Raw genomic sequence first — 24,478 nt, 5'->3', positions numbered from 1 at the left:
TAGGGCCTTGTTTATCTAGTTCATATATAGTAGTGTGTTTTTGTTCATCCCGAACTCCTAGTTTATCCCCACCCCACCCCCATCCCCTTTGGTAACTTTAGGTTTGTTTTCTATGTCTGTGAGTCTATTTGTTTTGTACATAAGTTCCTTTATATCACTTTTTTAGATTCCACATATAAATGATATGTGATATTTGTCTCTCTCTGCCTGACTTCGCTTAGTATAATCTCTAGGTCTGTCCATGTTGCTGAAAATGGCATTATTTCATTCTTTTTTATGACTAATATTCCATGTATGCATGTTCCATGTCTTCTTTATCCACTCCTCTGTTGATGAATGCTTAGTCGCTTCCATGACTTGGTTATTGTAAATAGTGCTCCTCGCTGTTTTCCTTCTTATATCACTTTTCACTCTAAAATGATCTTGTTCCTTTGTTTATTGTCTGTTCGTGAGTGGAGAGCCTGGGTTGGTGTTCAGTGCTGTACTCCCAGTATCTTCTTGAAGGAAGGAATGGAGTTTTAAAAAAGATTGCTGTTGATCCCCAGCCAGAATTAGCCTCTTTCTAACCTCGTCCACTCCTGTTTAGTCTGGGTTTTATTCCTTACCAGGACCCCCCTGTCCTGACTCAGCCAGCCCTCACATCTGTAGCCAGAGGCCTGGCACCCAGGCCATATGCAGCCTGGCCCTCTCGCTGTCCCTCCTGTTGCCTGACTGTCCACCCTGTGCCACCCGCTGTCCCCTCTGTTCCCCCCTCCCTGGGCTGGGCCTCACACTGCCTGCCGTACCCCCGCGAGAGGCTGTCTCTTCCCTGCCACCCAGTCACTCCTGTCTTGAACACATTCCCGCCTCTCACCTCCAAAGAGGCCTCCAGCAGCCCTCGGGCCCCGTTTGGATGCAGCAGGACTTGTCACTGTTGAGCTTGTGGATGGAGGAAACCATGAGGCCATTTTTGCAGAAACAACCATAAAGCTGGCGCCACCCCAGCACACATATATATGATCTGTGTTCAGTTGTGTCTGACTCTGTGCAACCCCCTATGGACATGGAATTTTCTAGGCAAAAATAGTGGAGTGGGTTGCCATTTCCTGCTCCAGGGGATCTTCCCGACTCAGGGACCGAATCTGCATCTCTTGCGTCTCCTGCATTGGCAGGCGGATTCTTTACACTGAGCCATTTAGAAAGCCCAAGCACACGTATATCCTAGAGCAAAGTGACAGCAACAGAAAAACTTAAGTGCAGGTTGATAGCATGACTCTTACTCATTTTCATCTGTTTGGTTTTCTATCTAAAAGTTACCTTTCAGGTGGCCATGTGTGACCAAGTGTGTCTTCATTCAGTCCTTTAACCAAATGTTGAACAGAGCACACAAATATGGGAGATGGCTCCCAGGTTCAATTTAACTCACGTCTACTGAACACTCACAATATTCTGGGTCTGTGCGAACGCAAAAATATGTCTATTCCTGCCCTGGTAAACTCTTCCCTTGTGCCTGGAATGCCTTGTTCCCCATAAACCCAAGCTGGTTTCTAGTGATCACTGCCTTCTATTCCAAGAAACCATTTCCTTAGTGAGGCATCTTGAGCCTTTCAGGGGCCTGGGAGATGAGAATTTGTTGAGTCTGGTTAAACTGTGAGTGGTCATCTGGGGGAGGCCCCCATGGAGTGCCACAGACACCATCCTGTTCAACATCTTGATCCACGGCTGAAATGAAGCCCTGATGGTAGACAGATGGCATGTTTTATTCGGAAGTGACTGTCCCGGGATGGGGCTGAAAGGCCCATCTGATCCCCACCGTTGCTGGGAGCTTCCTGCAGCTTTCCACTCCACCCGAAGCCTGGGTCCTTGCCCCTAAGATTTCTGTGGGCTCTGCCAAGGCTGCCTGGCCACTTTGAGTGGGCATCTCTTACCCTAGGGACCAGTGCAGGCTCTTCGGTTAGGATGATTTCCTGTGTCCTTCGACAATGCCTCTATACTTTTAGATTCTTTTCCATTATAGGTTAGTGCAAGATATTGAATATAGTTCCCTGTGCTATACAGTAAGTCCCTGTCATTTATCCATTTTACATACATTAATTGTTGCTGTTCAGTCGCTAACTTGTGTCTGACTCTTTATAACCCCATGGACTGCAGCACACCAGGCTTCCCTGTCTTTCACTATATCCCAGAGTTTGCTCAAACTCATGTCCGTTGAATCGGTGATGCCATCCAACTATTACATACTCTGTCATTTCCGTCTCCTTTTGCTTTCAATCTTTCCCAGCCTTAGGGTCTTTTCCAGTGAGTCGGCTCTTCATACCAGATGGCCAAAGGACTGGAGCTTCAGCTTCAGCATCAGTCCTTCCGATGACTATTCAGGGTTAATTTCCTTTAGGATTGACTGGTTTGATCTCCTTGCTGTCTAAGGGACTCTATATTAATATTAGTGTATATTTGTTCACCCCAAATTTCTAATTTACCCTCCTCCCCAGCCCTTTCCCCTTTGGTAACTATAAATTTGTTTTCTATGACTATGGGTCTATTTCTGTTTTGTATGGAATCTAAAAAAATGATGCAAATGCCTTGACTTTTTAATAATATGGAAAGCTGGTACTTTTTAAGCACTCTTCAATCCTCACTATGATATTATTATTCCCACTTTACAGATGTGCAAAGTGAGGTTTAGAGTGGCTTAACTAATTATCCAGGGAGACAGAGGCTGGGCCAGGATTCCAGCACAGTCTGTTTTCCTCTTGCCAGCCCCCTGTGCCTTCCTGTTTTTCCTTTTTCTCTCTCTGCCCTGATCATCCCTCTTTAACAAGCCTTTCTTGTGGGCTCAGATTTCTCTGAGACAGTTCAGGGCACATGGGGGTGGGGATGAGACTAGGCCAAGAATGATAAGGCCGTCTTACAGCCAAAGAGCTTGAGGCTGAGGAAGGCCCTGGAACATGGTAAGTGCCCAGCAGAGAACCACTGGGCCGTCTGCTTCAGCTCAGCAGACCCACCAGGGAGCAGGCCAGGCCCAGTTCTCACTCCCACCCTTCCACCTCCAGACTTGGGGCCTTAGAAGCAGCCCCTGGAGGCTTGGTGTCCTCTTGGTAGACCTCCTTCTGTGACCCATTCCTCTCACAGTATAAGGAAGTGTGTTGTGTGGATGAAGTCACACCTATTATGGCCACTCTGCTCTGCTTGGGACTGATTTCTTGAACACTCTCGGGGCAAGAAGTCGGAGTATGAGGGGAGGGGCAGGAGATCTGGTGATCAGAGACAGGCTGGGCCTCAGGGGAACTATGGGGACCTGAGCAGGAGACTGAGCCTGTAAGTGCTGCTTGGGGTTGGGACAGGGGCCCCGCCTGCTGGGGAGGGCAGATGCTGTCCCTCAGCAGAGGGGACTGCAGGCCCCAGGGCAGCAACTGGGGCCTCCAAGGGGCCACGGGGCTGTTAGCTTCCTGGGGCAGGAAGTCCCAGCTGTGGCCAGAATCCCAAAGGGCTGAGAGCAGCTCAGGCTTGAGGAATGTGAGCAGTGGGGGAAGTTGGGAGGGGGCCCCTTTCCTGCCTTCTTCACTTCTCTCTCTGGTGTGTGTGTGTGTCTTCTACTTGCTTTGTTCCCTACCAGCATCCATTCTTTGACCTCTTGTTTTTTCTATTTCCTCTCTTTCTTTCCCTTCTTTCCCTCTTTCTCTTTGTAACCCATCTCTCCTCCCCTCCATCCCTCTTCTCCTTCTCTCTCCCTCCCAACTTTGTCCTTCTGGAGAGGACTTCTGGTCCCTGTAACTGGTGTTTCCAGCTCCAAGGTAAACGGGCTTGTTTGCAGGATGTCTGGACCTGGCCCATCGCCTGGCTACCCGTTGCCATGGTGACTTGGAGGCGGTGTCAGGCAGGAGTCTTGGCTGTCTAGCAGGGGGAGCATGAAGGGCTCTGATGAAGGAGAGAGGCTTGCCCTCCTCTTCACCAATCCTGAAGGGCCCACCCCACTGCCAGGGGCTCCCATGGAGGGGTATTGCCTGTGAATGTGGGCTCCAACCTGGGTACTATTGGAGAGGGTTGACTGAGAGGCTGCAAAGTGGGGACCAGTCACACTTGGGGTCAGACTGCCTGTGTGCAGACCCTTCCTGCACCTTTCTGGGGTCTGCTGGAGGTAGAGGGTAGGAGGTGGCAAACAGCTCCAAGGAAGAAAGCTGTAGGGAGGCAGCTGTCAGTTGGGGAGGGGTAGATAGAAGAACTCTGACAGGCAGACCTGCTGTCAGCAGAAGGGGATGTAGACACAGGGCAAGTGTCTACATCAGCAGGGAGTGAGCCTCCTGTCTCAGAGAGCAAGCAAGCTCATGTTGGACAGTCACTGGGCAGGGTGGTGGTGGTAACTGAGATATCTGTGTCTGAGAGGGCATATGTAGCCATCCATGAGGTTTTTTCCTACTCCAGAGAGCTGAGGATTTACAAAGCAGTTTTTGGCTGACAGAGAGCTTGCAGTTTCCACTCTGGAGGTAGCCACCTCTCTCCCTCACAGGCTGCTGACTTTGAGCGTCTAGTAGGACAAGTGCCCAGAAAAGGCAATGGCACCCCACTCCAGTACTCTTGCCTGGAAAATCCCATGGATGGAGGAGCCTGATGGGCTGCTGTCTATGGGGTCGCAGCAGCAGCAGCAGCAGCAGCAGGACAAGTGCCTGGATGCTGGACTATGCTGGGAGGAGGTCATGACACCATCACTGTTTCCTGCAGAAGGTGTGAGGGTCCATGGGGAGGAAGCTTCCCTAGGGCCCCGCCTGGCATGTGTGGGTGAGAAAGGGCCTGAATGCTGGGGACACAGCAGTAAACATTCTGCTGTGTCAGACTAAAGAGAGGCAATTACAGCGAAGTGCCCAGCTAGCCTTAGCCCTTGAGTTAAACAGACTTGGGTCCAAGTCCTGCCTGCCCTTTACTGGCTATAATGATTGTGTGTGTGTGTGTGTGTGTGTGTGCATGACACTTACCCTTTTTGAGCCCCTGTTTTCCCATCTGTAAGATAGGAATAATAACAATATTTAACTATCAGGGCTGTGTGGGGACTGAGAGAGAAGGCGCAGAAAATGCCTGGCGCCCCACCTACACATATCAAGTAATTAAACAAGGGAGCGTGATTGTTGTCAGTCTCCCCTGCATCCCTTTCCATTTTATAAGCAAGAAAGTTGGGGCCAGAGAGATTTAAAAACTTGCTCATGTGCCATCTGTTGTTCTGCGAAATGCTGCAGGAACAATGCCCAAACAGTGTAGAGAAGCAGAACTGAGGATGTTGGCTGAGGCTAATTTGAATCCTGGCCCCACACAGCCAGTCCCTGCAGGTTCTGCCTGGTTGCCAGGCCCCTGCTACCCCTCTGTGTAGCAGCATTTCCCAAGTAACCCCTGTCTTGCTCTGTGTGGGCTGTCCTGTCCCTGTGGGCAGGCCCTACTCAGACTCAAGAAGTGCTGAAATGAAAGGACAGCTGAGCCACTGAGGTTTACAAGGCACGTTCCAAACGCCACCTTCCATCTCCGCATTTCGTTTCCCAGCAGTGATAAGCCTGCTGGAGGAAGGACAAGTCTGGTCCTGCCCAACTGCTCCATCTTCTCCAGCCTCCCTCACACGTGCACCACACCTCACAGCTAACTGGGTGCTTTAGTTTCAGGATCTCCTTTATTTATTTCTAAAAACATTTATATATTTGGCTCTATCGGGGCTTAGTTGTGGTGTGTAGTAGGCTCAGTATTTATGACATGGGGGTTTTGTTGCCCTGTGGCACGTGGGATCTTAGTTCCCCAAACTAGGATCAAATTCGTGTTCTCTGCATTGGAAAGTGGATTCTTGACCACTGGACCACCAGGGAAGTCCCTGGCATCTCCTTTAACCCTTACTAGTTTTGGATGACAATGGGGTGGGGATTGTCCTCTACTTCTCATTAATTTACCTAAGGATTGCTGGAGTTCAGGCCCTTTTGCCTTGGGCAGACAGCCCCTGAGCCTCCATTTCCCCATCCATACCAGCGGGCAGTCGTTCTCTATCTCCAAACCCTTTTCACTCTTGGTGCAGAGGCAAGGGTTGCCCTGTAGATAGAGGCAGGGGGCCTCACTTAATCCCTGCTCTGTGGTTCAGCGCTGGGCGACCTTGGATTTGGGACTTCTCTGGATCACCTGTGTACCTTGCCTGTGATAACACCTCAAATGTTTCTTATGGATCGGATGAGATAGGAATGGGTAAGCATTCAGGAAATGCCCTCCCTGCCCTCTCTGGCTCTTGGCTGACTCCTTAATGGGGCAGGAGGAATTCTCCAGATGACTCAGGTGTCAGATTTCAGACAAGCTATTTTTACCCTTGGGGGTGGAGGCAGACAGATGATGTTCCGACTGTTCTAGGATGGGGTGAGAGGTCAGCACTTCTGGTGGGGAACTTCTCTTGATTTCATGGCCTACATTCTCTCTGCCACATGGGGTGACACTGAGAATTGGAGACCCTCTGAACCAACTCATTCATTTGGTCCACAGTGAGCCAGGCTCTGTGCTGGGCCCCGTGGACACCAGAAGTAAAGAGGGCTCCTGCCGATGGATCTTCGTGTCCAGTGTCCACCAGATACTCCCACAGTTAAATGAATGTTGTCACAATGGAGCACATTGCAGAGTGGAGGTTCCTGGGGCCAGGAGCCTGAGGAAAGAGGGAGAGATAATGGAGCCGAGGGACCGGTAGTCATTATGGAGGTGGAGAGGAGAGGATGAGTGCTCCAGACAGGGAGTAAGCAGCGGCCTGAGGGGTATGAGGAACTGAGACGGTCAGTTGTCTGGGGGTATATGGTGTGAGCAAGACTGGGGGTGTGGCTGGAGGGCCTTGTGGGTCTTGTCAAGGAAGTCCTTTGTTGTTCAGTCACTCAGTCATGTCCACCTCTTTGTGACCCCATGGACCACAGCACACCAGGCTTCCCTGTCCTTCACCAACTCCCAGAGCTGGCTCAAACTCATGTCCATTGAGTCGGTGATGCCATCCAACCATCTCATCCTCTGTGGTCCCCTTCTCTTGCCTTCTATCTTTCGCAGCATCAGGGTCTTTTCCAATGAGTCGGCTGTTTGCATCAGGTGGCCAAAGTATTGAGTCTTGTCAAGGAGGTCCTCCCGTAAGCCAAACAATTTCTTGGTTTGAAAAGAGTTCTTGGAGACTCTCTAGTTAAATGCTCCATTTGACAGATGAGGAAACTGAGGCACAGAGAGGCAAAATAACCTATCCAACGTCTCCTGAGGATGATAAGTTGATGGATATAAGTTCCACTTATATTGAGTTTTATAGGAAGGCACTAAACTGGAAATGCCTCGTGAAGCTCTACCTCCAAAAGAGGTGGGCTTAGCTCACACTTTCAATTATATCCGCTACCCCACTTCCTTTCTTGTCAGATTTAGGGTCAGGGGCAGGATGAACAGGTTGAAGGCCCTCCCATCCCCCTCTGTCCTCACTGGGAGAGCACAAAAGCTGACCAGCCTGCCCTAGGCTGTGGGCTCTGGGCAGGGACGCAGGGTACTGGCCTCTTTTCTCTCCTTGGTCACTGACTGGCTGTGTGACATGGGTTGGTTTGCCTCCCCTCTCTTGAGTTTCAGATGGAAGAGTCTCTTCATCTCCAAGGCCTGTGGAGATATGAGTGTGGGCTTTGGCTGGTAGATCTGGGATTGCTTTTTTTTTTTTTGCCATACACACAGTTTACAGGATCTGTTTCCCCCACCAGGGATTGAACCCAAGTAACAGCAGTGAAAGCCTAGAATCCTAACACTAGGCCACCAGGGAACTGCCCTGGAATTGTAAAATAAAATTTTTATTTTATTTGGTTTTTTTGCTGTACAGCAAGCATGCAGGATCTTAATTCCCTCACCAGGGATGAAACCTGCGCCCCCTGCAGTGAAAGCATGGAGTCTTAACCACTGGATCCCCAGGGAAGGTCCATCTTCTGGGATTGTCTTAAATTCTGTCTGTCACGTCTCAGGTGCTCAGAAGCAATACACTGGCTCTCACAGCCTTGGTTTGTTCATAGTAAAATGGGTAGAATAACAGTGTGTTGTAGGATATATATGAGAATTACTGAGAGAAGACATGTGAAAGCTCCTAGCCTACAACTTGGTACATAGTAGATGTTCAATAAATGCTAACCAAATGAATGGCATCTAGGAGGTTCTTAGTAAGAAATAATGGTTTAATTCTCTACCTTCCTCACCCCCAAATCTTGAAAAATGTCAAGTGTCAATACACCCTGTAGCTAGAAGTAAAATGAGGATGTGCGTACAGGGCACTGGAGACCATTATTTATCTTCTAGAATGAAGGTGTCATCTGATGACATATGGCCATCAGCAGCCTATGGAACACCGATGTCCTCCCAGCCCTCATGCTGGCTTCACACACAAGTGCACCCACTTTTCATCTCAGAGTTTGGTACCCACTACTACCCTTTTTACCCTTGTCTACTGGGAATCTCAAGGCCAAATGAAATTCTTTATGGCAGCATCTTTGTGCAACTGGTTTCCTCGCGTGGCTTCCTTAGTGGGTCAGAGCGTAAAGAATCTGCCTGCAACCCAGGCGGAAGACCTGGGTTCAATCCCTGGGTCAGGAAGATCCCCTGGAGAAGGAAATGGCTACCCACTCCAGTATGCTTGCCTGAAGAATCCCATGGACAGAGGAGCCTGGCACTCTGCAGTCCATGGGGTTGCAAAGAGTCGAACACGACTGAAGTGACTTAGCACAGCACGTGCATTCCCGATGTAATCGCTCCTCCCGTATTTGGCTCTTAGCTCTGTTTGCATTTTGGGTCTCTGTGCATACTCAGGGTGTGTGCGTGTGCAGGCTGCCTCAGAGCCCTCGGGGGGAAGAAGACAGGGAATGGGATTGAAGGGTGTTTAGGAGGTTGACAGATGCTTCTGTGTTGCTGGTGGGAAGACTGCTGGGAGGCGACTGGTGGCTCTGAGAGCCTGGAGCCACCTTTGTGGGGACAGGGAAACAACTTGGGCAGCTCCCTCACACTCTGGGAGGGCCTGGCTCTCTGGGGGCCTGGCTGGTAGTGGGCCAAGGTGCTTCTCCCCAACCCCCAACCCCCCGGCCCGCCTTCTAGTCCCCGGCCCTTGGAGAGAAGCCTGGGAGGGAGAGTGGGAGGAGCAGGGCCATGTAGGGTCTCCTGCCCTGCAGCTGAATCCCTGCTTCTCTATCACTGGTTCTTTGAATTCTCACAGAACCTCTCAAACTGGCTACCAGTCTTGCCTCCTCACGGGGTTGCCACGAGGTTCTGGTGAACTCATGCGTGAGGAAGTACCGTGTAAACAGTCTGGTTTGAACTCTGTTTAGGAGTCTCCCAGCTATATTTTGGTAGGAAGCCCAAACTCAGCTTTATAATGCTAACCTCAGTGCTCAGTAAATGTTAGCCACATGGCAGGTGCGTACTAGGAGCTGTGAACACTTGATCTTTAATTTCATCCCCATGATGACCCTGGATGTAGGTATTATGATCCCATTTCTTGCAGTTATGGAAGCGGAGGCCCACAGAGGTAGGCTGAGCAGCCTGCCTGAAGTCACATGAGTTAGTTGACTTGAGTCCAGGCCAGGCTGATCTCCAGGGGCTGTGCACAGCCCTGTGGCATGGTGAGTGAGCTGAGAGGTTACCCAGGCCAGCTTCTCCCCTCCAGGGCTGGTGGGCCTCCTCTGTTCCAGGCCTGCTCTTTGAGGTGGTTCTTTGGTTTATTTATATTTTTGCTGGGCTGGGTCTTCTTTGCGGCACATGGGCTTTTTCTCTAGTTGTGGTGCGTGTGAGCTGCTCTTGTGGAGCACGGGCTCCTAGTAGTGACATGTGGGGGTTAGTGACATGGGAAACCTTAGTTCCTTGACCAGGGATTGAACCTATGTCCCCTGCATTGGGAATGCAGAGTCTTAACCACTGGATTGGCAGGGAAGTCCCTGAGATGTTCTCCCTGCTGGCTGGTCTCCACATTTTCCTGCTGATCCCTGTAGGGCACACCCTTCTCCAGGGGTCTTCTTTGGTTTCTGGGGACTCTTTGCCCCACACCCCATCCCCGCCTCTGTCTCCACCCACACAGGTGCCTAGTACTTTCCCACCTGTTGCCCTTTGCCCCAGCCACTCCGTCGCCCGAGCCCTGCTGCTCCTGCTTTTGTTTTCTGCTCTTCTCTAGTCCTTCCTGTACCTCAGACTGTCCTCTTCCTCAAGTCTCAGCTCCAAGCCTGCCCTTGCCACCACTCTTTTCCTCCGCTGTAGGCATTAATTTGGCACCTGCTCTGTGCCAGGCCTACATCCATCCCTGCCCTGCGGGAATGCCTGTCTGCTAGGGCAGGTGGCTGTGAAAGCAGTGGCTTTCAGTGGCTGTCAGTATTGTGATGGAGATAGTGAGGCTGCGGGGTCCGGGGAGGCCCTGACTCTCCCTGGGGAGGAGGCAGGCATGGGGAAGGGGCACTGAAGAGGGGGTAGGAGGAAGGACTCACTTGGCAGGTAGAACAGATGGAGGGGTCCTAGGCAGCGGTAGTGAGAGTGTGCTCTGAGAAACCAGGTGTGCTCTGGAGCTGGGAGAGCAGCTGTGGGGGCAGTGGCAGGGGCTACAGAGTGGGGCCTTGACCCTAAGAGCCATGGCGAGCCACTGAGAAATCTTGAGCAGGAGAGGTGCCTTCTCAGGCTTGCCCTTCAGAAAAGTCTGTGTGGCCCTACGGGTCAGAACAAGGTCCCAGTTGTGCGGACTGGGTCTAGCTTCCCCGGAAGGCAGGATGCAATAGGTTGTGGTTGTTAAGTTGGTGGATTTGGGTTTTGGAAAGAGCCCTTCAGTGTTGTGTAGAGGCCTGGAAGGAGGTGGAGAGACTGGAGGCCTGTGAACTGGCTGTGGAGGCAACCCAGTGAGTGAGCAGTGCAGGGGCCTGAGCGCATCAGAGTGTGGGGGCTGAGGGGTGGGGGGCAGACCAAGAGTTCAAGGAGGTTGGATCCCTGGAGCTTGGCTACTTGGGGGACAGAAGAAGTCCAGGTTAAATCTGTTGTGTGGGCCGGTTGTCCAGTTGCCCAGAAGGAGCCCTGTGGCCTAAGAGGCTTTCCCCTTTACTTTAGCCTTTCCCCCAGTGTCCCCAGCCATGAAAAGGTTGGACAAGGTGGCCTTTCTTGCTCAGACCCAGCTGTTCTGTCACATGACTCTGGCTGAGGAGAAGGGACACAGAGCCCACAGTGTAGCGGGCTGAGGCCTCGTCTGGGCTTACTCAATCTGGCCAGGACTGTTGCGGCTGGGCGCCAGTGCCTGGCATGGCTGCTGTCTGAGAGTGCACGTCTTTGCCCCTTAGATGCCCTCCCCACCTTCATGCAGGCTCTGTCCTCCCTGTCAGCTGTCCTGGCTCAGCCTTCCTGGCTGCCCCAGGCCCTGATTCTGTCCAGGGCTTCTGCTTTCCCCGTGACTGGCCCTGAGAGGAGTGGCTGGGCCCTGGGGCCTCATTGGCCAAACCCTGCTGGGCCCCCACACGCCCCATCCTCCCTGGCTGGCTGCCTGCCCACCAGGGGTTGGGAGGCTGCCTGGCCTGGCCTGCCCTGTTGTGGCAGACTGCCTTGGAGCCCCAGGAAACAGTTGGAGTCTGGAGGCTGTGCTGCCTTTCCCCTTGGCCCATGCTCCAGGGGCTCAGCGCTCCTGCCTCTGAGGGAGGTGGGGCCACAGCACAGTGGGGCTTGTTCCTCTGCCAGCCCCAGGGTGGGAGCTCCGTCCTTCTCAGAGCACAGTATTTCCTGCCTGACAAGTGACAGAGCTCCTTAGCTTCCTTGTTAGAAAGCTCAGCTGGCCATGCCAGAGCCCTGCAAGATTAGACGCCAGAATCCTGGAACCAGGGCTGAGATACCTTGGAGACTGGCAGTCTCCCCTGGGCTGGAGGAGAAGGGGCTCAGAGGAGAGGGGACTTGCTTAGGATCACATAGCGCTCTGGGCCAGGGCTAGGATATGAACTCAAGTCTGCCTCTAGACATCCCTTTATACATCTTTGATGTGGTCCTACTGGGTTCCAGGTACTTCTAAGCATGAGAACTAGAGTAGGAGCTTCTCAAAGGACTGGCCCAGTTTTTCTTATAAGCTCAGTGTTTGAGAGGGTCCAGTACAGAGAGAGGGGCTTCTCTGGCAGTTCAGCTGGTAAAGAATCCACCTGCAATGCAGGAGACTTTCCGGTTTGATTCCTGGGTTGGGAAGATCCCCTGGAGAAGGGAAAGGCTACCCACTCCAGTATTCTGGTCTGAAGAATTCAGAGGTGGAGGCCTGCAGTCTCTCCACCTCCTTCCAGGCCTCTACACAACACTGAAGGGCTCTTTCCAAAACCCAAATCCACCAACTTAACATGTAGTCCATGGGGTTGCAAAGAGTCAGATGCTACTGAGCAACTTTCACTTTAATACAGAGGAATTGCTTGGAGAATGAATGAGTGAGTGAATGAATGAACAGAATGACAAGGCAAAGATCCTGCCTCCAGGCATGTAGACGACAATGGACGGGACTTCTGTTTCACAAAACAGGAAATAGGAGGCTGGTAGGAGTGGGGATGACAGAGGATGAGATGGTTGGATAGCATCACCAACTCAGGGGACGTGAGTTTGAGTAAGCTCCGGGAGTTGGTGATGGACAGGGAAGCCTGGCGTGCTGCAGTCCATGGGGTCGTAAAGAATTGTACACGACTGAGCGACTGAACTCAACTGACGAGTGGGGATTGGCTAGGTGGGAAGCAGAGAGGATTAGAACTCAGGTGTCCTGACTGCTGGTCTACGACTTTTTTGCCATCCTCACTTTCCTCGTCTGTAAAATGGGGTAAATGGTCTTTACCCTCTGCCTGCCTTGTGACGATTCAGTGAGGCAGTGGGTGAGAACAGGCTTGAACAGCAGGGACGTTGTGTTGGGGTGGGGGGCGTCTTCCCTGTGTGCACATCTGGAGCTGCCCAGAAACTCCACATACTCTGCTTTTCTTCTTCCCCCTTACTCTCTGCATCTTGCTTCCACCTTGCTTTTCTCTAGGACTTCTTTCTGGAATGCTTGTCCCAGAACTAGCTGTGGGAGGGGCTTGGGAAGAGTGTGGGTAAACACAGTCTGCCTGCCTCCTCCCTCTACTCTCTCCCACACCTAGAGTCAGCCACCCACATCCACATCCAGGCAGCCCCCAGCACATACCAGGCTGGAAATGCCTTGGCAATGGTTACCATGGTGACGGCTCCTGCTGCTTGGATCGCAGTGGTCTGGAAGCTGCTTGCAACAGCCTGGCAGCCTGGTGCCCACAGGTCCCCACCCAGGCTGCGAGCTCCTGGGGCAGCTGCCCTCTTCTCTCTCATTTTGGTCCCCAGCATTGCACTTGGTATTTAGGGGCGCTTGGCAAGGAGCTGCCTCTCCAAGGAACCCACAAGTTGTTCTCGGTCAGACTAGCTTGGTTCAAATCCCAGGGCTACCTCTTAGGGGTCAGTGACCTTAAGCAAGTCAACTTGGTGTGTTTTGAATTTATTGAATTAGCTATGGAATCCTTGTGAGGGGAGCTATCCAAAGAGTATAACCCCCCAGAACGAGGCCGATCCTTTCCCTGAGCCATCACTGCCCCCATCCTGTAGCAGTAGCAGGGTCAACATAGGTCATAGCACTTTTTGCTGCTGAATCCACATCCAGGGCCCTGGATTCCTCATCTTGGGCCCCTGGAAGCCCTGCAGGCAGTGTAGTGTGGTGATTAGGACCTCAGTCGAAGTGGCTAGACCTCTGGAGTCACAGCTGGGCTTGGCATTTACTTGAGCTTCAGTTTTCTAATCTTTAAAATGAATATAATAATGTACCTCTTTCAGAGGTTTGTTGTATGGATAAAATTTGAATTAGGACTTGTAAAGTGCTTAGAAGAGTATCTGATACTTTATAAGCACTTTATAAGTGTTAGCAGGGACTTACCACCACAAGTGGCAATGGCCATGAAAATTGGAGGGCTTACCATTTGGCGCTACTGGTGAAGAACCCTCTTGCCAAAGCAGGAGATGTAAATGAGTTGCAGGTTTGATTCCTGGGTTGGGAATATCCCCCGGAGGAGGGCATGGCAATCTACTCCAGTATTCTTGCCTGGAGAATCCCATGGACAGAGGAGCCTGGGGGTCTACCGTCCACAGGATCGTAAGGAGTCGGATACGACTGAAAAGACTTAGCACCCACACATGCATGAAAACTGGAACCCATGTGCCTATCCCTACTTGTCATTTTTCTCAAACAGGCAGGTGTCCCCAGCTCTGTTCACAGTGTGATGAGGGAAAGCTGGCCAGAGAGACAGGATGGCAGGTCAGCTCCCCTTCCTCATCCCACCCCCTCCAGGGGACTGCCAGGCACGCCTACCTCTGTTGCGTGGCAAATGAGACTCCTAAGCTGGACCCTGGGCAGAGACTCCTCTTATTCATGAGTTCTAGGATTTTCTCTGCTGGTTCTCCAGCTGGCAGCTGTTCCAGCCCTGGTCTGGATCAGACAGCTGGTCAGTGACTGGCTGGAGCCTTCCCTGTCAGTAGAGCCAAGTGCTGACAACGGAGGAGCATCAGCCGAGGTGCTGCTTCCGATGTCATCTGAAACATGAAGAACCCGAGGAAAGGGTCCTTATGGGATGAGATAGGAGCAGATCCCTGGGCTTGACTATTGTAGGGCTCACTGTGCTGTGTTGTGCTTAGTTGCTCAGTTGTGTCAGACCCTTTGTGACCCCATGGACTGTAGCCGCCAGGCTCCTCTGTCCTTGGGGATTCTCCAGGCAAGAATACTGTAGTGGGTTGCCATGCCCTCCCTCCAGGGGATCTTTTCAACCCAGGGATTGAACCCAGGTCTCCCATATTGCAGGCGGATTCTTTACCATCTGGGCCACCAGGGAAGCCCAAGAATACTGAAGTGAGTAGCCTATCCCTTCTCCAGGGGATCTTCCCAACCCAAGAATTGAACTGGGGTCTCCTGTATTGCAGGCGGATTTTTTACCAGCTGAGCTACCAGAGAAGCCCATAGGGCTTACTAGGCCTCCCTGAATAGAGACAGGAAATCTTACCAGAACGAAGGTGAATCTGAGGCAAAACTTGAAAAAGCTGGTCTACAGATGAATTAATACTCTGCGCCATCCCTTTCTCCCCACCCCCTCCCTCAGGTCCAAGGATATGTTAACATGGAATTTGTGGCCAAAAGGAAGCTGGGCATAGTAGGGGCATCCAGAGAGCCCCTGGGGTCTGAGACCCTGGGCTGGAGGGTGCTGGCCACTCTTGGAGTTGGGTTTTCTTGGCAGGTGGTCTTGGGGATCTCAGGGGCTGGCAGACCCGGAGACTCTGCTGTGAGCTGACCGTCCCACCTGCTCCCCAGGGCCTGGCCTCCGTGTTCTCCAACCGCACGTCCCGGAAGTCGGCCTCACGCACTGACAGCGACAACATGGCAGATGGCGAGAGCTACCGGAACCCCACGGAGGTGCAGATGAGCCAGCTGGTGCTGCCCTGCCACACCAACCAGCGTGGCGAGCTGAGCATCGGGCAGCTGCTCAAGTGGATCGACGCCACCGCCTGCCTGTCCGGTGAGGCCGAACCCGGCATGGCTGCCCTCCCAGCCCTGGCCACACATACCAGGGGAGAGGCCGTTCCTGAGTACTGCCCTCTTCTCTCATCCCTGCCTTCACTCAGGCTGCTCCACCTGCCTGTGATGCCCTCTTCAAGTTTCACATGCTCAGCTTGGTCCCACCCTCTTGCCTGCAAACCCCCAGGGCTCTGAGTGCTGATCCTGGACTCTAGAGTCCCTGCTCTGATGCAGTGTGGCATTAGACGTGGTTGCTCTGAGGCTGGCAGTAGCAAAACCCATGGCATTGGGCAGAGTTGAGTGGAGCTTGGATGGAGCTCATTTTGTTGCCTTTGATGCCCCAGTATTCTCCAGCCCGCAGGGAGTCACAGACTGATGGTAGCGGGGTAGCAGACAGGAGACCTAACTGTCCCCCTGCACTGTCTGATAGGGGCTGGGAAAGGGAGGCGGAACTGGGGCTCTAGGAGAACAGACCCGAGATGACCCTGACCCATCCCTGGAAGTAGAGAAGGAATTCTAGAAGGACTCAGGTCTGGGAGCAGAGTCCTCAGGATGAGAGTGACTCAGGCAAGTAGACAAAGGTGGGAGAGGTTGCCTGGGCACTCAAGGAAGTCAGGAAGTGGAATAAGCATGGCGTGATCATTCATTCAACGGCTGCTTATTGAATACTGCATGCCAGGCACTGCTCCAGGACTGGGCACAGCAGTGAAAAATATGGGCGAAATTCCTTGCCCTCGAGTGACTTGCGGTCTAGCAGAAGGGCGAGGCACTAGACAGACAAAACCCAGATAAGTAAGACAGGGTCAGGGTGTCGTAATCACGGTGAGGAAAGTAAAGAATGGTGGGGGTGTGAGCGAGGAGGCAGGCCTTAGCTAGGAGGGTCTGATATTGATCAGAGGCCTGGGCCATGGGGAGGCTGCTAACGGATGGCTTTCTTCTCCTGATGCCAGCGGAGAGGCATGCAGGGTGCCCCTGTGTCACAGCCTCCATGGATGACATCTATTTTGAGCACACCATTAGGTAAGTGGCCTCCTGCCTCTCTTTCTGGTCTCCCCATCACGAGCCCAGAGCCCTTCCCCCATCTCCCGCCTCATTAGCCTTGTGCTGCCTGGTACCTGCCTCAGCTGAGGGCCTTTGCAGATGGACAGGGGGCAGCCTTTCCGGAGCCATGACCCATCTGCAAGGTCTCTGGGACAGCAGTGAGCTAGGAGCTGCCCCTGTGGCCAGGTGCCGTGGGGTGGACTCCCTCAGCCAGCTTTGGAGTTGGATGTTGCTCAAGCTGCAGCATGGGGTGCTGTGTGACTTTGGGGAAGTCAATCTCTTTCTCTGGTCCTTAATTTTCTTATCTTCAAAATGGAGGTTGTTGTTCAGTCACTAAGTCATGTCCAACTCTTTGCAACCCCATGGACTGCAGCACGCCAGGCTTCTCTGTCCTTCACTATCTCCCGGAGTTTGCTCAAACTCACATCCATTGAGTTGGTGATGCCATCCAAACATCTCATCCTCTGTCACCCCCTTTTCCTCCTGCCCTCAAGCTTTCCCAGCATCAGGGTCTTTTCCAATGAGTCAGTTCTTCAAATCTGGTGGCCAAATTATTGGAGTTTCAGCTTCAGCATCAATCTTTCCAATGAATATTCAGGGTTGCTGGTTAGACTTAATCAGGGAATGCCTTTTGGGGCTTGGCTCTTCTCTGTGGGTCATTGGTTATCAGACTGTTGGGAGGTCCCTAGACAAGGTGCCTTGGCAGAGCCTGAGCCAGAAGTTTGGACCATTCAGCCTCTGCTCACATACCTCCAGGAATGGGGAGCTCATTACCTACTAGTTTTGTTTGTTAGATGTCTGTACTGGTTAGAAAGGTTTTTATTACACTATACTGAGCTTGGTCTTCACGCGGTTTTGCTAGGACCCAAGGAGCATGCCAAGCCCTCAGCCCAGGGCAGGCTGCAGGGGCTGCATGCAGTGCTCTGGCCTCCAGGCCTGCTTCTGAACTATCAGTGCCTGGGACATCGAGTGCCAAGGACTTATCCAGGACTTCCTGGTGCCCCATGAGTCGTGGTTAGGAAGAAGTTTGGGCAGTCCCTGTCCTTACTTATTCAGTCATTCATCACTACCTGTGCCTTTTTTTGGACCAGGGCCCATGCAGGGTTTGGAGTCCACAAAGTCAGCTGGAACATAGTCTCTGTGCCCCAGGAGCTCCCAGTCTGCAGGGAGGCAGATATAGAAACATAATTTCAATTCAAAGGGGTAAATTCCAGGCAAATAATGGTCTTTGACATATGGGTGCTTTGTAGTACTCATCTTTGAGTATCTTATTTTAGAATAGTTTTTGATTTACAAAAACACTGTAGATGGCACAGAGTTTCTATAACATCTTACATTCATACGGTACCTTTGTCACAGTTAATGAACCCATGTGCTGTGCATAGTTGCTCTGTCGTGTCCAACTCTATGTGACCCCATGGGCTACAGTCCGCCAGGCTCCTCTGTCCATGGGGATTCTCCAGGCAAGAATACTGGAGTGGGTTGCCATGCCAACCTCCGAGGGCTCTTCCCAACCCAGGGATCAAACCCAGGTCTCCTGCATTGCAAGCAGATTCTTTACCAGCTGAACTACCAGGGAAGCCCTAATGAACCCATACTGATGAGTTATTTGTAAGCCTTTTTAAAAACATGTAAACAATTTTTTACATGGAGTGTGGTTGATTTACAATATTCTGTTAGTTTCAGGCGTACAGGGTTGTAAAGCAGTTATACTCCAGTTTAAAAAAAATGGGGGGAGAAGGCGCTACTGTATAACACAAGGAACTATATTCAAAATTTTATAATAACTGTAGTGTCTTTTTACTATTGATAATTAACTTACTAAGTCCTCAGAACAACACTGTGAGACCCTGGTTATTAGTATCCTCCTTTTACAGGTGAGGAAACTGAGGCGCAGAGAAGAAAAGTAACTTACTTAAGGGCTTACAGCTGGTGGAGACCTCAGGATATACTACAAGCAAGGCAGTCTGGCCCCAGAGAGCTTGCTCTTAACTAGTAGGCTCTGCGTGCAGGCATGGTCAGTCGTTTCGGTTGTGTCCAACTCTTTGTGACCCTAAGGACTATTGCCCACCTGGCTCCTCTGTCCATGGAATTTTCCAGGCAAGAATACTGGAGTGGTTGCCATGCCCTTCTCCAGGGATCTTCCCGACTCAGGGATCAAACCTGTGTCTCCTGTGCCTTCTGCATTGCAGGTGGATTCTTCTTCCACTGGGGCACCTGGGAATCCCAACCAATGGGCTACATTGCCTCTGTTTTTGAGGGTGGGTATAGAGGCACTGTGTGGTGCTGGAGAAGACTCTTGAGAGTCCCTTGGACAGCAAAGAGATCCAACCAGTCCATCCTAAAGGAGATCACTCCTGAATATTCACTGGAAGGACTGACGCTGAAGCTGAAATTCCAATACTTTGGACACCTGATGTGAAGAACTGACTCATTTGAAAAGACCCTGATGCTGGGAAAGATTGAAGGCGGGAGGAGCAGGGAACAACAGAGGATGAGATGGTTGGATGGCATCACCAACTCAATGGACATGAGTTTGGGTGAACTCCAGGAGTTGGTGATGGACAGGAAGGCCTAACATGCTGTGGTCCATGGGGTTGCGAAAAGTTGGACACGACTGAGTGACTGAACTGATAGAGGCACTGGAAAAGGAAGTGACAACCCACTCCAGTATTCTTGCCTGGAGAATCCCCAAGGACAGAGGGGCCCTGCGGGTTATAGTCCATAGGGTTGCAAAGAGCTGGACATGACTGAAAGCATGCGTGCATAGTGGCACAGGGGCTTCCCTGGTAGCTCAGCCGGTAAAGAATCTGCCTGCAGTGCAGGAGGCCCTGGTTCGATTCGTGGGTCGGGAAGTTCCCCTGAAGAAGGGATAGGCTACCCACTCCAGTATTTTTACCTGGAGAATTCCATGGATAAGGAGCTTGGTGGGCTACAGTTCATGGGGTCACAAAGAGTTGGACATGACTGAGTGACTGAGCACAGCTCATAGGGCCACAGAGGGTAGTCATGGGTGGCTTCCTGGAGGAGGTATTTGAGCTGGCTCCAGTACTGCATGCTGTAAGAATTTGTAGGCCAGTGGAGCTGTGTCTGGGTCAACTCTGAGTCTCTGCTGCCAAAACGGGATCTGACACCTGAGGAGCAATGATAGAGAAGGCTGGGGTGGGGCATGTAGTGATGGATGGGCCTGCCATAGGACCCAGGAGAGTGGAGGTGAGTCTGGGCAGAGGAGGGTGTGGGTGTGAGGGTAAGCTGGAGAGGGGCCTGGAGCATGGTTGGTGACCTGGAAAGTCCTGGCCATACCTGAGGAAAGCTGGGAAAGGTTTTTTTTGTTTGCTTGTTTTTGCTTTAGCCATTTAAAAATGCCTCACAATGCATCTCTAAGGAATAAGAACTTTTAAAAAACATAACTTAAATACCACTACTACCGCTAAACAAATGAACAGTTTCTCACCACCATCAAATATCCAGTCAGTGTTCAGTTGCCCACAGTGTCTCTTGAATTTATTTTGTTTTGCTTTATAGTTTTTTGCTTTATTTTGTTCAAGTCATGATGCAAATAAGGTTGCATTTGGTTACTTCGTCTCTTGTCTTTTGTTTTTCCTTTGGCCATGCTTCATGGCTCATGGGATCCTAGTTCCCTGACCAGGGATGGAACCTGGTCCCCAGCAGTGAAAGCACTGAGTCCTAACTACTGGACTGCCAGGGAATTCCCTCAAGTCTTTTTTTAACCTGTAGGCCCTTTATCTCCCCCATCACCCTCTCCCTGCACCCTCTCCTTCCTCCTCCCACTCCCTGTCTCTCTCTGTTTTTCCTTGAAGTTTGTTTGTTGAAGAACCTTGGTCATTTGCTCTCTAGGGTTCTCCATCATCTGGGTTTTACTATTAGTATCACTGTGGTGTCATTTAACATGTTTCTCTGTCTGCCAAGAGTATTGGTCCTGGGGAAGGGCTCTATTACAACTGGCTGAAAAGGTCAGATTTGTCTATAGGCGCTGCCTCTGGAGGGGTTTTGGGAAACTAGGGGCTTGAAGGGGCCCCCAAGGAGGCTGGGCAGTGGCTCTGGGGATACAGCCAATTTTGACCTGAGCTGTGAGATGGAAGACAGGAAGGAAGAGAAGCTTGGGAGTCCAAATGGGTGACTGCTTGGCTTTACGGGAGGCTAGAGAGGAAGAGGAGAGGGGAGGAGGAGGAAGGGGAAGGGTCTATTTTAGTACTGCCAAAAATAGATTTTCTTTTTATTGGTGGGTCAGGGAAGTTCATTTTCTAATATTTTATCATGAAAACTTTCAAAATTATAGAAAAGTTGAATAGCGGTGTGATCATTACCACTGAGAGTCAATAATTAACACTTTGCTAAATTTGCTTTATCTGTATGTAGATAAATACAGGTATACCTTATTTTACTGCACTTTGCAGATCTTGCATTTTTTACAACTTGAAGTTTTGTAGCAACCCTGCATTGAGCAAATCTATTGACCTCACTTTTCCAACAACATTGGCTCATATGGTGTCTCTGTCACACTTTAGTAATTCTTGCAATATTTTAAACTTTTTCATTATTATTATATTATTTATGGAGATCTGTATTAGGAGGGTAAATTTTGGCGGGCTACAAGAAGGTGGGATGTGGGGGAGCTTTCCTTAGGAGGGACTGTTGAGAGCAAAGAGAATCTTGAGCGTTCATTGGACTAGGGGGAGCAGGGGGAAGCGGGAGATGAATGACATCATGCCACTTCTCTTGCCTCAGCTTCCCCACCTGTAAAATGGGATGCTAACACCGTCTTGCCAACTTGCTTTGGTAGCATCATAGATGTGAATATGCTCTGTATGCTGTAACAGTTTTTGGCTAGTTCCCCTCAGCAGAGGCCCCACAAGTATCTGAGGCCCCTTTTCTCTCTTTTTGTCCCTCTGGATGGCTCATCTCTTGCTTTTCCCTCTGCAGTGTTGGACAAGTTGTGAATATCAAGGCCAAGGTGAACCGGGCCTTCAACTCTAGCATGGAGGTGAGCCACTGGGTGGGTGGTTTCCACTTTCCCTTTGTTCTCAGCCCCCAGCCTGAGTGCACACGTGCTCATACTCACAGCACCTTGGCTGAGGATACAGAGTTCTGAAATAGCTGGCAAGTTTGGGAGGATCTAGGGATCTAATTGTCTAATGGCCGTAACACAGAAGGGGAAACTGAGGCCAGGGAGGGGAAGGGACGTGCCTCAGGTCTCCGAGCGATGTGGATTCCACTGTGGGCCTTGACTTCCAGCTTCCTGGGTCTTCATACCTAGTGTCAGATACTCTGTTCAGCAGCCAGGTGAATGCAGGGAGGACAGCCACTGTGCTTAGCCCTGACGTCAGCCACTGTGCTTAGCCCTGACGTCAGTGGGCTGAAGCAGTGAGAGCGGTAGACTTTGGTCCATTAGCTTACCTCCCACAGCCTCTGTCTTCACATCTGTAAAATGGGAACATGATTCCTATGCTGCAGGATTGTGGAAGGTTTAATGAGAGAACTCTTTGGTGATGCAGGGTGGAGGGCCTCTACTTCCCACTTATGGATGTCAGGCCCAGGCAACTTTACCCAGCTGGGCCAGTGGTTACTGAGGCACACTTAGGCTTGGATAGCAGAATCTTGACTGTAGCTCCGGATACCCCATAAGGTCCCAAGGTCCCCCTATGGACCCCTAAGCTGTCTGTCCTTCCAATTTAGCCAACACTTAAATTAACTTACTTCAAACCCTTTCATAACAGTCTCATTTTGATCCTCTCAATAACCCTGTGAGGGTAGGTACAATCATTCCCATTTTACAGATGAGGAAACTGAGGTCCAGAGAAAGGAATTTACATGCCCAAGGTTCCCCAGGGAGCCAGGGCCAGAATCAGAACCCATCCCACGTCTCTAGCCCCCTGGACTTGGTAGGTGATACAGGAGTACCAGAAGCCAGGCCTGGTGATGCTTCCCATCTCAAGCTGTAGGATTCTAGTTCCTCCCTCCTCACTTGTCCACCTTGCTCTTCCTTTCCAGGTGGGCATCCAGGTGGTCTCTGAGGACCTGTGCTCTGAGAAGCAGTGGTGTGTGTGCAAGGCCTTAGCCACCTTCGTGGCCCACAGGGAGCTCTCCAAGGTGGGTGAAGGTAGCATGCACAGGCACTCTATGCTGCCAGGCACCTGGGTGCCTTTCTAGGGCAGTGATTCTGGGGGTTGGTAGAGTGGTAGAGATGAGGGTGCAGCAGGGAATCCATGGCTTCCAGAAGGCCCAGCCCCCACTGTGGTTGAACCCAAGTGCCTTCCTGCTCTGCTTTTCCCCTTCTCTCCCCGTGCACCTCACTGCAGGATTCTCCAGGTCTTTCCATTGCCTTCCATGTCCTGCCTTGACATTCTTCATCCACGGTTCCTTTGCCCAAGAATGGGCTCAGGGGACACTGGAGGATGAAAATGATATATCAGTCAACATGGAGATGGAAGATGGGGACAAAGAGGGGACAAGACTTGTAACCATCCAGGAGCCCCAGGTGCGAGATGATTACTGGGGGGACAGTTGTTGTTCAGTCACTAAGTCGTGTCCAGCTCTTTGTGACCCCATGGACCATAGCACACCAGGCTCTCCATCCTTCACTGTCTCCCGGAATTTGCTCAGATTCATGTCCATCGAGTCGGTGATGCCATCCAACCATCTCATCCTCTGTCGTCCCCTTCTCCTCCTGCCCTCAACCTTTCCCAGCATCAGGATCTTTTCCAAAAAGTCGGCTCTTTGCATCAGGTGGCCAAAGTATTGGAGCTTCAGCTTCAGCATCAGTACTTCCAATGAATGTTCAGTGTTGATTTCCTCTAGGATTGACTGGTTTGATCTCCTTGCAATCCTAGGGGGCCAGGCCCTCATGCTGTTTCAGGGAATTTGTCCTGAAAACCCCCACTCCACCCCCGCCACAGGTGAAGCTGAAGCCAACCGTGCCGCGGACCGAAGAGGAAAAGACGGAGCACAGTGTGGCGGCCGAGCGCCGGCGCATGCGACTGGTCTACGCAGACACCATTAAGGACCTCCTTGCCAACTGCATCATTCAGGATGGTGAGCGTCATGGGTAGGGAGGGCAGCTCGTGTCCTACATGCTCCCCTCTGTCTGGGGCTCCTACTGGGCAGAGAAAGGAAGGAAGTCTCCCTGGGATATCCACCCAGTGATGGCCTCAGGCCTGGATAACACTCTTGCCTCAAGGTCCCTTAGTGGGGAAAAGGGAGCATTTGGACCTCTCGCCCAGCTCCCAGGAGCCGTGAAGATGAAGCTGGGACACATAGAAAACAGTTTGTCATCCACTAAATGCATTTGGGTCTCTAGGAGTCAAGGTATTTGGGAAGGTAGTATTGAGCTTGGCCTTGAGGACCCTCAGTTCAGTCGCTCAGTCGTGTCCGACTCTTTGCCACCCCATGAATTGCAGCATTCCAGGCCTCCCTGTCCATCACCAGCTCCTGGAGTTCAGTCAGACTCATGTGCATCGAGTCGGTGATGCCATCCAGCCATCTCATCCTCTGTCGTCCCCTTCTCCTCCTGCCCCTAATCTCTCCCACATCAGAGTCTTTTCCAATGAGTCAACTCTTCGCATGAGGTGGCCAAAGTATTAGAGTTTCAGCTTTAGCATCATTCCTTCCAAAGAAATCCCAGGGCTGATCTCCTTCAGAATGGACTGGTTGGATCTCCTTGCAGTCCAAGGGACTCTCAAGAGTCTTCTCCAACACCACAGTTCAAAAGCATCAATTCTTCGGCACTCAGCCTTCTTCACAGTCCAACTCTCACATCCATACATGACCACAGGAAAAAGCATAGCCTTGACTAGACAGACCTTTGTTGGCAAAGTAATGTCTCTGCTTTTGAATATGCTATCTAGGTTGGTCATAACTTTCCTTCCAAGGAGTAAGCATCTTTTAATTTCATGGCTGCAATCACCATCTGCAGTG

The 24,478-nt window shown here is 51.3% G+C and overlaps 1 protein-coding gene across 3 annotated transcripts in view; it reads left to right on the top strand.

The window, feature by feature from the left end:
- Nucleotides 1–24,478, top strand: part of ACOT11 (acyl-CoA thioesterase 11) — a 48,227-nt gene that overhangs the window by 10,313 nt on the left and 13,436 nt on the right. For all 3 annotated transcript variants that reach the window (XM_010847125.1, XM_010847126.1, XM_010847124.1), the window contains exons 2-6: nucleotides 15,299–15,503; nucleotides 16,453–16,522; nucleotides 21,488–21,548; nucleotides 22,556–22,654; nucleotides 23,461–23,596. In XM_010847125.1, the coding sequence (XP_010845427.1) occupies nucleotides 15,299–15,503; nucleotides 16,453–16,522; nucleotides 21,488–21,548; nucleotides 22,556–22,654; nucleotides 23,461–23,596 (571 nt within the window). The remainder of the gene's footprint in view (nucleotides 1–15,298; nucleotides 15,504–16,452; nucleotides 16,523–21,487; nucleotides 21,549–22,555; nucleotides 22,655–23,460; nucleotides 23,597–24,478) is intronic.

The sequence above is a fragment of the Bison bison genome, unplaced genomic scaffold (assembly GCF_000754665.1).
Source record: "Bison bison bison isolate TAMUID 2011002044 unplaced genomic scaffold, Bison_UMD1.0 scf7180017864244, whole genome shotgun sequence".
Lineage (NCBI taxonomy): Eukaryota > Metazoa > Chordata > Mammalia > Artiodactyla > Bovidae > Bison > Bison bison.
Note: the sequence above shows the minus strand (reverse complement) of the source record. Positions and strands in the feature narration are given on the sequence as shown.